This window comes from Chaetura pelagica, unplaced genomic scaffold, assembly GCF_000747805.2.
Source record: "Chaetura pelagica isolate M959 unplaced genomic scaffold, ChaPel_1.0 scaffold45, whole genome shotgun sequence".
NCBI lineage: Eukaryota > Metazoa > Chordata > Aves > Apodiformes > Apodidae > Chaetura > Chaetura pelagica.
The window spans coordinates 4,719,424-4,733,085 of record NW_009953217.1 but is presented as its reverse complement, the minus strand read 5'-3'; the positions used below and the strand labels follow the sequence as shown (position 1 = coordinate 4,733,085).

Here is a 13,662-nt window from a genome sequence, read left to right as displayed (position 1 = left end):
GCAAAAGTATTTCCCAGCAGATTTCTGCTATTCACTAACTTCCATGTCTTTCTAAACTGTAAGTGAACAAGCCAAGCATACAAGAATTAAAAAACTATCAATGTTTAGGTAACTAAATATTTAATTATTTTTTTTTTAAAGGAAGGGTCTATACAACATTATGAGGGCATTTATTTTTCAGAATGAAAAACATTGCAAATATATGTTGAGATAATCAAGTTTACCTACTGCCCACATCACTGTGTTGAAGGAATCTGTTTCTTCTGTGCCCAAGTCAGTATTTTTCCAGGTGACTTGCAATCTGTTACTCTCCAATTTTTCAACTTTGGTTGGGAAACATCTCTTTAAAAATTTTGTGCCATAAGATTCCATGTGCTCAGTTACTAATGATGCCATTTGCTGTTGAGTAGGGGGAAAAAAAAAAATTCTTAGATACATGACTCTTTTAAATGTAAAACACTTCTTCAGGTGTCTTCATGAAACTCTACTAAATACACTGTGCATTTCAAACAGCCTTTGTCTCTTAGTTACGATACATTGTCAACACATAATTTATTCAGCCACTATGACCTGCAACTCTCTTCCAAGAGGCATCTACATCTGAATATTCAAATTATTTTCAAAAAAGTAAAATAGTGTATGAACAAAACAGTTGTTTTAATATAATTTAATGCTTCTACAAAAATTACATATAGAGCATATTTAATTTAACATTACCATAATTACAATTTTCTGGCAGCTCGATGAGAATTCAATACTTCCATAAGTTAGGCAAGAAAAATATTTCCCTTTGCCATGACACCTGTCATTCCTCTGCAATGATTACGCCTTATTAAGGTTTCCTGGAAAGATCTACTACTAAAAGGAAATAATGGTTTTGTCCTAAAAGCCTGCTTGAAATATTGCCATACCACATTCAAGTAGTAAAGAGTCACACTGACAAGTTTATCCAAAGATGTCATTGCTTTTGGCTGCAGTAATTCTGGTTGCACTTTGTCAAGGAATATGCTTACTGCTTAAGAAAATCACTCACACAGAGTAACTATATGCAAGCTCTCGACTTATAATACTTTATTTTAGAAATTTATATTAACTAAAATGAAGGCAACAGCAGGGTTGTATCTCTTCAGAAACATGATACCTCACTGAACAGTTTCCAACAGACTCAATGTGGTTACAGGCTGAACATAATTCTTTTGTGACTATTAATACCTTCTTAACTCTGAAATGAGCCTTTGTAGGCAGGAAGAGTGCAATGGACAAGTTCTCAGAGAAAGCCCTGCTGTGTTTTATGAGGTGCCACACACACACAGAGATGTCATGCTGTTACAGGTGTAGATCTCTCCAATGATGAGTGCAAAACCCAAGACACGTTCTCATACAATGTTTTTAAAACTCTGGTACACATACCACTAGTTCTAAAGGAAGCCACTTCAAAGTGGGAGTGGCTGGCATGAAACCAGGAGCTGTCACTACCTGCAGTGGTACTTGTCACTGCTGCTTCTAACAGCAATATCTCCTCCTCAAAAACTGCACTGTTACTCATGAAAATAATTTTCCTCCACCCTGTGTATGCAAAGAAGTTTGTAAAAATAAGCCCATAGCTCTGTCACTCTTTCATCAACTTCGGCCTGTGTTTTGAACTATTCCAACTAAGCATTAAAAAAAATCCTAATTCATGATACCAGGAATAATTAAGCTCATGTGCATTTATTCCCATTCTGAAAACAGTATTTTCGAGTGATCAACATGAGACAATCTTCATTATTAAGGCTGACATTTTCCAAAGCTGGAGAAAAAAACTGTTGGAAACTTCAAGGGAAAAGTTCAGTCCAGATGTGAGTGAAAACTCAGAACTCGCACTATTTTAAGAACACTACAGAAACTTTTCCTTCAAAGTAGTGTTAGTATCAAATCTTGCAGGGACAGAAGATTCACAATCACCTTTAACATATTCTCCCTACAGATCAAGGGACTAAAAGGACTATCAGGCCAACAAAGAGATCATCTAACCTGTAGAACAGAGACTACAAACTCACATCCAAGTAATACCTTTACTGGATTCAGTAACTTTTCTTTAAGCTACATTTGCTATAGTGCCTTCTATTGCTTCTCTAGGCAGTTGTACTTTGTACAAAATCCTATACAAAACAGGTTTGGTGTGTGTTGCTTTTTCTCATTGTTATTTCTAATTGCTTTTATTCTCTTTATATAAGAATGGGGTTTGGTTTTGTCAGCATAATCATGACCACTTTCTTAAATAAAACTCAAAATCTTCCCCAATTTTGAAACACATTTTCTTCTCTTTAAGTTTCCCTGCCTGCAATTTTTTGCTGTTAATTTTCTTCTGCTTAGGCTTGGATAGTTCTACTGAAATTGCTCTTCTTTTTTTTTTTTTTTTTTTTTTAACCTAGTTATAACCACCACTGTTTTGAAAGTGGTAAGGGCAGGATTTTCAATTCCTATGTCATTACAAACTTTCAGCTTAGTGATTTATTTATATTCATCATAATGAACTCCACATTGAACTACTTCATGTTAAGTCAAATAATTTATTTTTAAAATCATTATCTGTAACTCCTAGAAATTCAGGATTATTTTAAAGAGACTGCCTCATGTTTTTAGCAGTGGCATAAATCCTTCCTCTGCTTCCCAACCTTTTCAATCTTGTTTTCAGTTAAGCAGGAGGAAAAAAATAAAGATTTACTTTCCTGAGTTCAGTATCAAGATATAGGATAGGAACACAAAACTCAATTTATTTCGTTTCTCTTCAGAAAGCACATACTAGGAAATATTTGGAGAAGCCAATGACGTTTTTACTTTAGGAGACAAAAATAATCAAATACACTTTTTAATATATTTGATATACAAGAAGGTATAAGATATTCTGTGTTTACCTGATCAAACCCACGAAGTGGGATACTTCTCATCATGACTGTAGTGTCCAGTCCAATGCCTGTTAGAAAACCAGCACACTCCAGTGAAACATCTGGTGAAGCATCAGGTAAGAAAATATAAGCAGTAATTTCATACCAATGCAATACAAAATGGTAGGTATACAAGTGGGCTTTTTACCTTGTCACTGTTTGACTCAGGTTCCACAACAATGCTCTCAATCCCCTCCCCTTCCCACCCAAGGTGTGACCTTGGAACCCCAACAGTTACAAAAACATTCCACCATTATCAGCCCAAGCTGGGACACTTTGCTACTAGTTAAAAGAAAGCCTACTGAAGGAAAAAAAAAAATAGTAAAAGGAAAAATAGCTTCATCCTGGCTCAAACCAGGACATACCTAAAAGAATCCTCTCCTCACACAGACAGCATCATCTTGCTTTTATTGCATATACTCCATAGAATATTTTCCTTGTAGATAACATGGTTTTTAAGATGCTGAGAATTTATCTTCAGCTGACCTTATTTCCCATGTTGCTACTGTATAGAAAACTATTAGTATTCTATTACCAACTCAACTACAGGGTACGAGCAAAGGAATTCCAAAAACTGAGCTTTCATAGGAAATATAGCTATGCTGTTTATAACCATAAATCATCACAGCTTTTCCAAAGGATACAGCTGGCTCCAACAACCAACCTGTTACATAAAAAGAAAAAATATAATAAAGCAGTGCAAAGAGCTTGTCTGTATTTTTGCACAAGCAAAGTATGTATAGTTAAAAAATCACAGGTTTGAGGAGTGAATCTGTTGTTGTTAGATGGGAAGAAAGAGCATGGCCTGTCAATTCCAACAAAGACACTATTATAATGTGTGGGCTTATTTTGTTAACAGGAAAAAATAAAGAACAGGCTAAGAAGACACAGGAAATTATTTTTATATCATAAAGACACATTAAAACACCTACTTTGAGAGACAAAGTGAAGAAAGCCATGAAAAACTAGGAGAAACTAGCAAAGTTAAGAGGCATCACAAATACTTCAATTGTGTCCAATGATTTATCTCTGTTGGGAATATCTGTAATGGACACTGACAGGTATTGCCCCAGTGCCTTTTGCTACTGATGCCTCATCTTTACAGGGTGTCTCAGCACAATGGCCTCTGAGAAAGTGAGGAACATCCAGCAGTCTTGTCAGAACTTGAGTATATATCAACATTTCTAGAGGTGTTATTAAATATATATATATTTAATATTTTTAAGAAAACTTAATGAGAAGTTAAGCATGTTTGAAATTCATCATCTTCTTATCGAGTAGATTCCAGTTCCCAAGATAAGATTTTATTCATTGCTGAATTTAATCTTGATTTATAACCATCTGCTTTTTAATCATCTTATTTATCCAAATGCCAAATATTTGCCCTTCCTGTCTTTAAAAGTTTGTGTGTAGTTATAGAAAACCCATTTAATAGATATACCTTGACTAGTATTTACCAAATAAATCCATTTTAGATCTTACATAAAACTCCAGCACCTCTCTCTCCCCATATTTCATATCCTTTCAACCAAGAATATCACTAAACTTGTGCATCAACACTTAATTTATGAGGTGTATCAGCTCTCCAGCACAGCAGCTTCCACGCCCGTCCTTAGATGCCCTACAAACTGCAGCAGCCCTCTCCTTTCTGACCAACCCTCAGTTGCCGTCCCTGCTGGGTACACAAAAGGCAGGACACTTAGTCACTGCTCTGGAGGTAAAAGTGGGATCAACCAGCCAGTCACTGACACTCAGCTGCTGGCCAGGCTTTGCTGTTCGTTGATGCTGCTCATGCTGCTGGACATTCCTTTGCTGTTTGTGTGCTCTGCAGACTTGTCAAAACCTCACAGTTTGGAGATACGTTCCACATAATAGTTCCAATTACAACAAAGTCTTTTGTTGAGTTTTTGAGTTAGTAAAATAAAGCATAATTAGCAAGAGCAAAAGTTCTAGTAGAATGTTGGCTGTTTCTGACTATGATTTTTAGCTATGGAAAAACATGATTTATAAAGAACTTCCTTTTTTTTTTTTTTTTTTTTTTTTTACTTTGGACATTTGTTTTAAAGCAAGTCTCCTACTGTCATATTCAAAAGTTTAAAAAATAACTTTGGATTTTTAGGTGTGGAAGTAGTAGCCTGCTAATTGCATTATTGAAAGCTAGAAATTTTAGAAATTTACTTGAATTTGGTAATTCACTTTACAAACTCACATAATCACAGAGTTTAAACAGGTTATTTAAAGATAGAAAACAAAGAAGCATAAGCATTGTAAGCAGAAGTCACAGAATCTTATAATATTCTTTTATCCATATCCAGCCTCATTTGACTGTTTTAGGAAGGTAAGTTTCAGAAACACAAATGGCAATGCCAGCAGAGAGAACAATTGCATGGAAATATTCAATAAAATAAAAACCTTCTCCGTCAGAAGCTTTGCCTTCATTAATTCAAAAACTCTAAGCAACAAAACTATTTTGACAAAACATTCTCTGAACAGGTGAAAATTCAGAGTAGTCAGATCACACATTCAAAATACCAGCCTGTGACCTACACATCCCACACCTCTTTGGATTCTACACTTTGCTTGATTTCTGGCAGAAGTAACATATGCTAGTGTGGTGCTTCACAAAATAACAGAAACCCTTAAATCCATGGTAATGACCAGTGATAGGACAAGGGGTAATGGGTGCAAATTGGAGCATAGGAGGTTCAAGGTGAATATCTGAAAAAATTTTTGTACTGTAAGAGTGACAGAGCACTGGAACAGGCTGCCCAGGGAGGTTGTGGATTCTCCTTCACTGGAGACATTCAAAACCCACCTGGATGCGTTCCTGTGTGATGTACTCTAGGTGACCCTGCTCTGGCAGGGGGGGGTTGGACTAGATGATCTTTCGAGGTCCCTTCCAACCCCTAGGATTCTATGATTCATGGAAAACCACACACGAAGTGAAGGCTGGCAAAAAGTGGTCCATGCATTGCAGTCTCTTTGTAAGGAGGTACCATTCATCAATTTAACCTAAAATTTACAAAGCAATGATCCCCCCTCCACCCTTTCACCAGGAAAACTACTAGTACACACACTTACAAAGAGAGAAATGTGTTTCATGGAAGGACATCAAGAACCTTAGAAAATGACAATATTTTGGAATGTGATTTGTACACAGTCTGTCCTATGCTAAGAAAGCAGAGCAAAAATAATAGGCAAAACACTGGCTTGTGGCCTAGGCCTTACCCCAAAGCAATCTGCACCATTTCCTAGTTCTAATAGAGATGCTTTTAAACTTTTGAAAAGTGAAGACATGAGGCTGCTGCTCCGTAAGCCTCAGGGATTTCAGAGTCAGTGCAACATGTGTTTTCTCACAGAAGACCCTAGATAACATCTACCTATCCTATAATAAAAAAACACAACTTCTGAAGGTGTACAGAGAACAGGTTGAGTTAAAAAGATTAATATCTGCAAGCCTGGGTCTCATGTTTGGCAAACAATTTAACATAGTGGGAAATAAATTTTTCCAACATTAGGGCATCTGATTAACCTGTGAATGGATGATCACCTCCTCTTCTACCATGCAGGTGCTGGGAAGTGCTGGGAAAAGCCACTGCCCTTACAGAAATATCTACTGGAGATTTACAGGGAATACAATGAGAATATCTGTAATTCGGGCATATATGTTTGCTTTTCTTTTTCATGAAAAAGAGATGTCAGCTGGCCCTCATTAATAGTATCAGCAGTACATTTTTCACAATTTATTCTCCAAAGTAGAGGGTTCCTGGGCATTGTCAGTGTCTAATAGAAAAGTTAAGAAAGCAGAACCTAACCTCCTTCCCACCTGCTCAATCTCTTACTCATTCTGAGCATATTTCAAGGCATCTTTTCTAATTCACTGTGCCAAAACTCATCTCAGTAGCAAGAATTTCTTCACAATGTTTGTGTATCTAAGGGACTTTTAAGTTGCTTAACGGTTTGTGCTTTTTTTTTTCAAATATGAATAGCTGCAAGACTGACAGTTCTATAACCCCCAGGCATGTAATTTGTTGCTGAGATATGTACATTTGGAGAAGGAGAAAAGCAAGAATAAGTACAACACATCCCAGACTGAAAACAAAAGGTGTTAAACTGAGCCTTGGGAATATTTATAATAGAAACAAATCCGACAGAAACAAACCTTTAACAAGTCCCTCCTTCATTTGCTAGGACACAGCCTGATAAAGCACAGAAATGCTACTGTAGCCCCTGCAGGCTTATTTTGACTAAATCTCAGGAATGCAACATATAAACATTAGACTCCCACATTACACTGTTACAACTTGCATTAGCAGCAACTGGACAAAAGCCACATTTTCACAGAAACATCTTACCAGGATAAACCTTACGTTTAGTTTTTGTGGGGGCTTCTGGTGTTTTGGGGTTTTTTTAAAAACAATTTCCTCACATAAATCATGCTCTCAGAATTCAAGAGGTGACTGATCTACTACAAACAACAGCAAATTTACTTTCCTTTTAAAACTGTGAAAAGGAGCCTTTTCTATCTATTTGATGTTTAGCTTAGCACAGTGCATTTTTTATATTAGAATGAATGGTAGCTCTGTTTTCTTTCAAAGTTTTCTTTAAAAAAAATCAGTACACTAGTTTCAAGTCTCTTTTTCTTATATATACTTTGCTTTTCTAGAATTGCTTAATAGAGAAAAGAAAAAAAAAATCTCTGACTTATATTCCAGGAAATGTGCATTTCCTATCACAATTATTTGCATAAGGAAATTGCTCTGTAGTGCTGTGTAGCCTCAAAATCTTACTGTGCTATGTGCTGTAAAAAACAAACTATGGATTTTCATTTCCATTAAAACTGATTTTTAGTATTTCAGTTATAACAATAGTTCCCAAAGCATAAGAAAAGGCAAAAATAGCCAATTGTCTCATCATGTTTTCTTTTTTTTTTTATCAGAACTGCCACCACTTAAGAGAACATTAAATTATGTTGGAGCTTCTAACCTGAATGAAATTCCACCCGTTGCAAAGACTAGGGACAGCCTTCGTTTGAGTTTATGCTGCCCTCTTGTGACTTCCACGTATAATTGCTACAGCAAACAAGTCAGCCTAAAACGGTGAATATTCATGTTTAATTTGATTTTCGAAGAGAATTTCATAAAGGGGAGAGGTGAGGAAATCTATTCATTATTAATGAAGACTGATAGTGTGGCGCTGATGCCCAGCAAAACAAGGAAAACAGAAGGACAGGAAAGCTGGTGCATAAAAGTCCATTTTGAACATTTTTCATCTTGCCATAAAGAAAAAGTATGAATGTCAGCATCTGTTAAAGCCACAGTAAGGCAACTTACGTTTTTCCAGGAGATTCTTTTAACCAGAACAGATCATCACTTGTGATTCCATACTCCAGTGCACCTGGAATCTATGAACACACAGGTAAGATATTGAATTTACAATGCAATTCCTGGCAGGAAAGAAAGCTGATAGGAGCCTGGGCTGTATTAGCTGAAGTATAACCAGTAGAACAGAGGGAATATATCTGGATTGCCCAGATATATTATCTAGTCTTCATCTTCAAAGAGTTTCAAAACCTGACTGCAAAAAGCCCTGAGCACCCTGATCTAACCTCCCAGCTGACTCAATAGCTGATACCATCCTGCTTGAGCAGGAGGTTTAACTAGATGATCTCTAGAGGTCCCTTCCAACATGAATTATCCAACAGCTCTAAGGAACACCAACATACCAAATTGATGCAAATTGCATTCTATGGAAATGTTTTTCTGAAAAGCCGGTGCTTTATATAAAAAAAGCACATGACGTTAAGTACAAAAATTTCAAGTGTTATTTTATATTTACTTTTTTTTATCCTCCAAACATTCCCTGTTATCTGCAATAAAAACAGTAAAGCCATTGCAGTTGTCAGATGGCAAGTGTGACTTACCTGTGTAGGATATTTTGGTCTTCCTCCAGTAGCAATGACAATATTTTCTGCAGTAACAACAGTCTACAAGCAAAAATACAAAATCAAAATCAAGCATTTGAAATCCTTTTACCTGTCTTTAGATTTTACCTATGTACAAATGAACGATAAATGAAAAATCTGGCTCTACCACCTGCTATTTATATGACAAACTAATCAGCAATGCATTAAAAAAAAGGATAGAGATAAAATAACTAATACATGCATGAGTTTCTCCTACAGATTCTCCATCAGGTTTTGTTTTCATATTAAGCTTACAATTGCTCCTGTACTGGAGATTCTGATGACTACTTGGAAGCACCAGCTGTGCACAATGGGCAGCTTTTCAAAATCAATTTTTGCTTATGACAAAACACACAGAGATCACAGCAAGTGAACTCTGCCTCTAAGGCCTGGAGTTAAGCTGCCTCAAAAGTGCCACATTTTTAGAAAAAGCTAAGCATCTACCCCCAGAAACTTCTGCTCTCTCAAGCTGATTTTCACCAGTAGCGTTATATAACTAACCTCAAGAAGGTGTTAAAAAATGTATGTTCTGTCTCCTGTTACACCTGCAAACATAGTTATCACTCTGTTATGTGACCCAGTTGCTTGAAGCTGCTCATTCTGCACAATTGCCTCCCACACACAATTTTGTATCAGAATGCTAAGCATGCTTACAATTCATCTGAAGGAGTAAAGCTCCTCAGACTGATCTAATGCCCAGAGCAATAAGGAGATGCTGGTCCTTTTTACATCTCTGTAAACATCTATTGAAGCAGTATGACTCTGACCAAAAATAAAAAATACCTTGTGCCTCAGCATTTCCATCTGCAAAAAAAAAATAATCAATGGTATCTAACTAACAGGGTAGAGGCTAAGGAACCCAGTAGGCAACAGTCAAGTTCATAAACCTCTTCTCTAGGTGGAAAATGCAAATGTCCCTCACCAAAACATTACTGAATACCTAAGGCAGTTCCCAAAAGTAACATCTAGTTCTCAGTTGACCTGAAAATGAACACGTGAAGACCTGCAATGTTTGAAGTGAACGATCCCACAGAAATCAGCACAGCAGCTCACCTCTTTACCTGCTTTCGTTAAACCACGAATTGTGTGTGGATCAGAAAAACTCCCTTTCATGTTGAAATATTTCACCTTCCTGTTCAGAAGAAAACAGCAACATAAATGCATACTCAGAGAGTGAAATAAAAGCAGCTACTTTTTCCATATCTTTTTAGCACTTAAAAAGGATAGTGAACAGGCAGAGAAAAGTAAAAGGAAGAAAGCATTTCATTTCATAGGATTGTTTGCAGTTTTGTCACATAATTTAAGCCACTTAATTCTTGTGTCACAGTTAACCCCTTTATACAGCAGAGTACCTAACCTTGCAATATGCTTTGGGATCAGATTATTGACCTGCTCAAATGATGCATTTTCCACTAGTCATAGCATTAATATTACTAACTATAACATTACTAATACACTGCTCATTTGAGAGCATACAAAAGTTAGTCAGCAGGATTCACAAGACTAGTACCTGCTAAATTATGCATGAAGACATTTCCTCTATAAAAGAAACTGCATGCTGAAAAAACTTGGAACCATTTCTGCACTGAAAGCAAAAAATCCAGCTGCTCTAGTACAGTGTTATCTGTGGGCTTGTATGGCAAATACATTTTGCTGGACAAGCTTGCAATTATCTTGAGAAACCCTGACTACTTCATATTAATGCGAAACCTCTCGAGATTAAACAGAGCATTCCCTGATCACTGTGCTGTTAGAAAGCTTTCATGTATGGTCACTTTCCACCACTCTTTCCCAAAAAAAGAAAAAAAAAAAAAAAAAAGGAAGATTCAGGGATGGAAATCACATTGGCAAAGGGCATTTACTATCCTGAGCAGAAAGGACTCAAGAACTCACGAAACTAGGTCTAATGAGAATCCCCAAAGGCAAGTCAGCAGTTCTACAAGGAGAGCTCCTTGACTAGGTGAAGAAAGATGAACTTCATTCTTACTTACTTGTCCTGTAGTTGCACTCTGTGTCCCCAGTTCAAGGATTTCACATAATTCTGAACAGCTTGTGCCATCACAGACCTACCACAAAACAAGAAACTGAACGTGAAGTCATCATGTTACAAACTCACATCATGCAACTCAAAGACACTGGCAATTACTAGAAATGAGGAATGTTCTACAGCAGTTTTTGTTGTAAAATTAAATTATCAAGTCCAAAACAAACATAACATCTGTCCTGATAAACCGGTAAATAGTTTCAAACAAGGAGCAGTCTAAAAAGCTTCACATTAAATTCACTTCCCTAGCTGTCCCTAAATAAACACCAACTGGAAAAAGTTGTTACATATTTGCAGCACATAGGAGTAGGTATAAGCAACAGTCTTTACCAGGTATGATTAACAGGTTGGGCTATATTCCAGCCATAGTGTTGGGCATCTTTAAGGGCACTCCCTAAAAGGGCTGCTTGATGCATAAGCTTTTTAGGAATGCAGCCAACATTCACACAAGTTCCACCAAGTCCCCACTTGGTTCCTTGGAAAAAAAAGAAAGAAAGTAAATGCATCAGGTTAGACTAACTTAATGAAACTGGGTTATTTAGAGAATTAGGCTATTTATGCAACTAGTTTAAAAGTTCTGAAACAACACAGTTTACTGTCCCCTACAGATCAGTTTCTAGTTCTGCTTATGTTCATTTGTGTTGATTGGAACAATCTCTTTATACATTTCTTCTAAAATTTAAACATCTCAAGATGTTGCTCAGAGCTCTGAAGAATCAATTACTCACTCACATTTGCTTATTTGCATTTGCAGATCTTATTTTACATATTGTACAAGAAGAGTCTCAATATGATGTGATTCTTAATTTTCAGAAACTCTAAATAATACTTTGACAACGTTGTCACATACTGAAATCTAAAGTCTGCTACAAATGTCAGCATCAAGCACTGCTCACAACCTTCCCATGCAGGGGAAGCAGGAAGAGCTGGGAGATAATTGGAGTGAATGAGCAGAACAAGCTGGGCTGAAAGACTTTTACTACAAGCAAAGAAGCAGTGGGGCTCTGGCCACTTGGCTGCCTGAAAAAATCTGCTCACCTAGGCAACTGTTTTTATACACACATCAAATTATTATCCTAGTATTTATCTTCCATACCTTGTGGAGAAGGTTCCACATAATCCAAAACAGCCACTTTCCTCCCAAACTGAGCAGCTTTAAACAAAAAGCGAAACAACTATTTAGAGGAGGAAGAAACACACAAACCTAAACATTTTCAGTAGCACAGGCACAGAGTACAGGATATGACAGCTAGTGGTCTATAGTGCCTAACTCAAGATACCAGACTGGGGACACAGGCTGCCTATGTAGTCAGCAGACTCTCCAAAAGGCACTTAATAACCCAGACTAGAGCCTCCAGCTTCCACTGAGCCTAGAAATGCAATCTGATCCCAAATGAGATGTTTGAGAACCTTGTGGGCTGTTGAATATGATGCATTGAGTTACAAAGGGGCAAGGTTCTTTACCACAATTAGATAGGTCTTGAAAACAGTCTGAAAGGACTATTGTTGTAACACATAGACAAGAAACAGTATACTTAAAAAATACAGTATCTACAGGGGCACTCAGGAGTATTTTACAGTGACAATTAAATAAAAGCTTATTAGATTTTCCCAAGAAAAAAAGAAATACTTTTTCAAAGGTTGACAGGAAAGCCAAATAAGATCAGCCCACCTGGGCGTGTGAATTAGCTTGCAGATTAACTGTATGGAGCCAAGTTAATGATTAATGTGCAGGGACTGAAGTATACTAGGCTTCTTAAGACAGCTTCAGCATTATCAGAAACACTTCCCTTTGTTTCCATAAACGCCACTTAAGCTAAAACAAAATGTGTGTTAGTCATTTATACATACGAACCTTCTTTTGCACAAGCAAGGCCTCCAGACCCTCCACCAATTACCAGAAGATCATACTCATTCTTTCCTGCAAAGAGGACGTCAAAAAAAACAGGTGAGGAAGACAGGAGAGGAACCTAAGAAGGTAATTATATAAAAAAAACCACTTTTTTTTTACAATTTATTATTGCTGACTTGAGTTTTCTTTACTAGAGCACTGTACAGTGTCCTCAAAAATCGTTATCTACATTTGTTTTCATGAATGAATTACAGCTAATAAAGCAACCCCAAGAAGTGAGGAAATAGACTTTTACACAATGTCCCATGAAGCTCTGCAGCTGCAGCTGGTTTTCTGTCTCTGTGTTACAACACCAAGTTCTACAGACAGATTTCTCAGCAGGTCACCTTATCAGACTTGCTTTGGCTGCAGTGTAGACCTTGCAGGGGTGTGGTGGGGCAGTCAGAGGGAAGGCAACTCCTGCTGCCACCTCAGCCTCCCCACAGATCAGCCCAGCCTCCCAGAGCAGTTTTGAAGTAAGCAGTAACCCACTTCTCAGCAAGAGCATCAGAGCAACCCCTACTTTCAGAGAGGTGCCAGTTGGTCCAGAGAGGGCAGCCCGGGCCTGCAGCATCCCCACACCAGCTGTGCCCCCGGAGGGATGGGGGGCTTTTCTTGGCAGTTCAGAGGGAGCTGTCAGAGTGGGAAGGCTGAAACCTCCCGCTTGTTGGAGTGAAGCCTAGAGAGAAGGTTTGGCTGCCTCTCTGGGGGCCCTGGTACCTCCCCAGAAAGCCCCGCTGCAGGGCACAGGAGGCCTTGCCCACTTCACACCCCGGCCAGGCCCGCGGGCTCCCGCAGCAACTGGGGGCTGAGGGACGCGCTTCAGGAGAGGCAC

The 13,662-nt window shown here is 37.8% G+C and overlaps 1 protein-coding gene across 1 annotated transcript in view; it reads right to left on the bottom strand.

Annotated features, from left to right (window-relative positions):
- Positions 1 to 13,401, bottom strand: part of TXNRD2 (thioredoxin reductase 2) — a 30,287-nt gene extending 16,886 nt beyond the window's left edge. The window contains exons 1-11 of the mRNA XM_009997698.1: positions 13,320 to 13,401; positions 12,792 to 12,857; positions 12,033 to 12,089; positions 11,267 to 11,411; positions 10,884 to 10,958; positions 9,946 to 10,024; positions 8,851 to 8,913; positions 8,261 to 8,331; positions 3,572 to 3,591; positions 2,898 to 2,989; positions 225 to 399 (exon numbers count right to left, since the gene is read on the bottom strand). Of these exons, the coding sequence (XP_009996000.1) occupies positions 225 to 399; positions 2,898 to 2,989; positions 3,572 to 3,591; positions 8,261 to 8,331; positions 8,851 to 8,913; positions 9,946 to 10,024; positions 10,884 to 10,958; positions 11,267 to 11,411; positions 12,033 to 12,089; positions 12,792 to 12,857; positions 13,320 to 13,401 (925 nt within the window). The remainder of the gene's footprint in view (positions 1 to 224; positions 400 to 2,897; positions 2,990 to 3,571; positions 3,592 to 8,260; positions 8,332 to 8,850; positions 8,914 to 9,945; positions 10,025 to 10,883; positions 10,959 to 11,266; positions 11,412 to 12,032; positions 12,090 to 12,791; positions 12,858 to 13,319) is intronic.
- Positions 13,402 to 13,662: the final 261 nt, after the last annotated feature.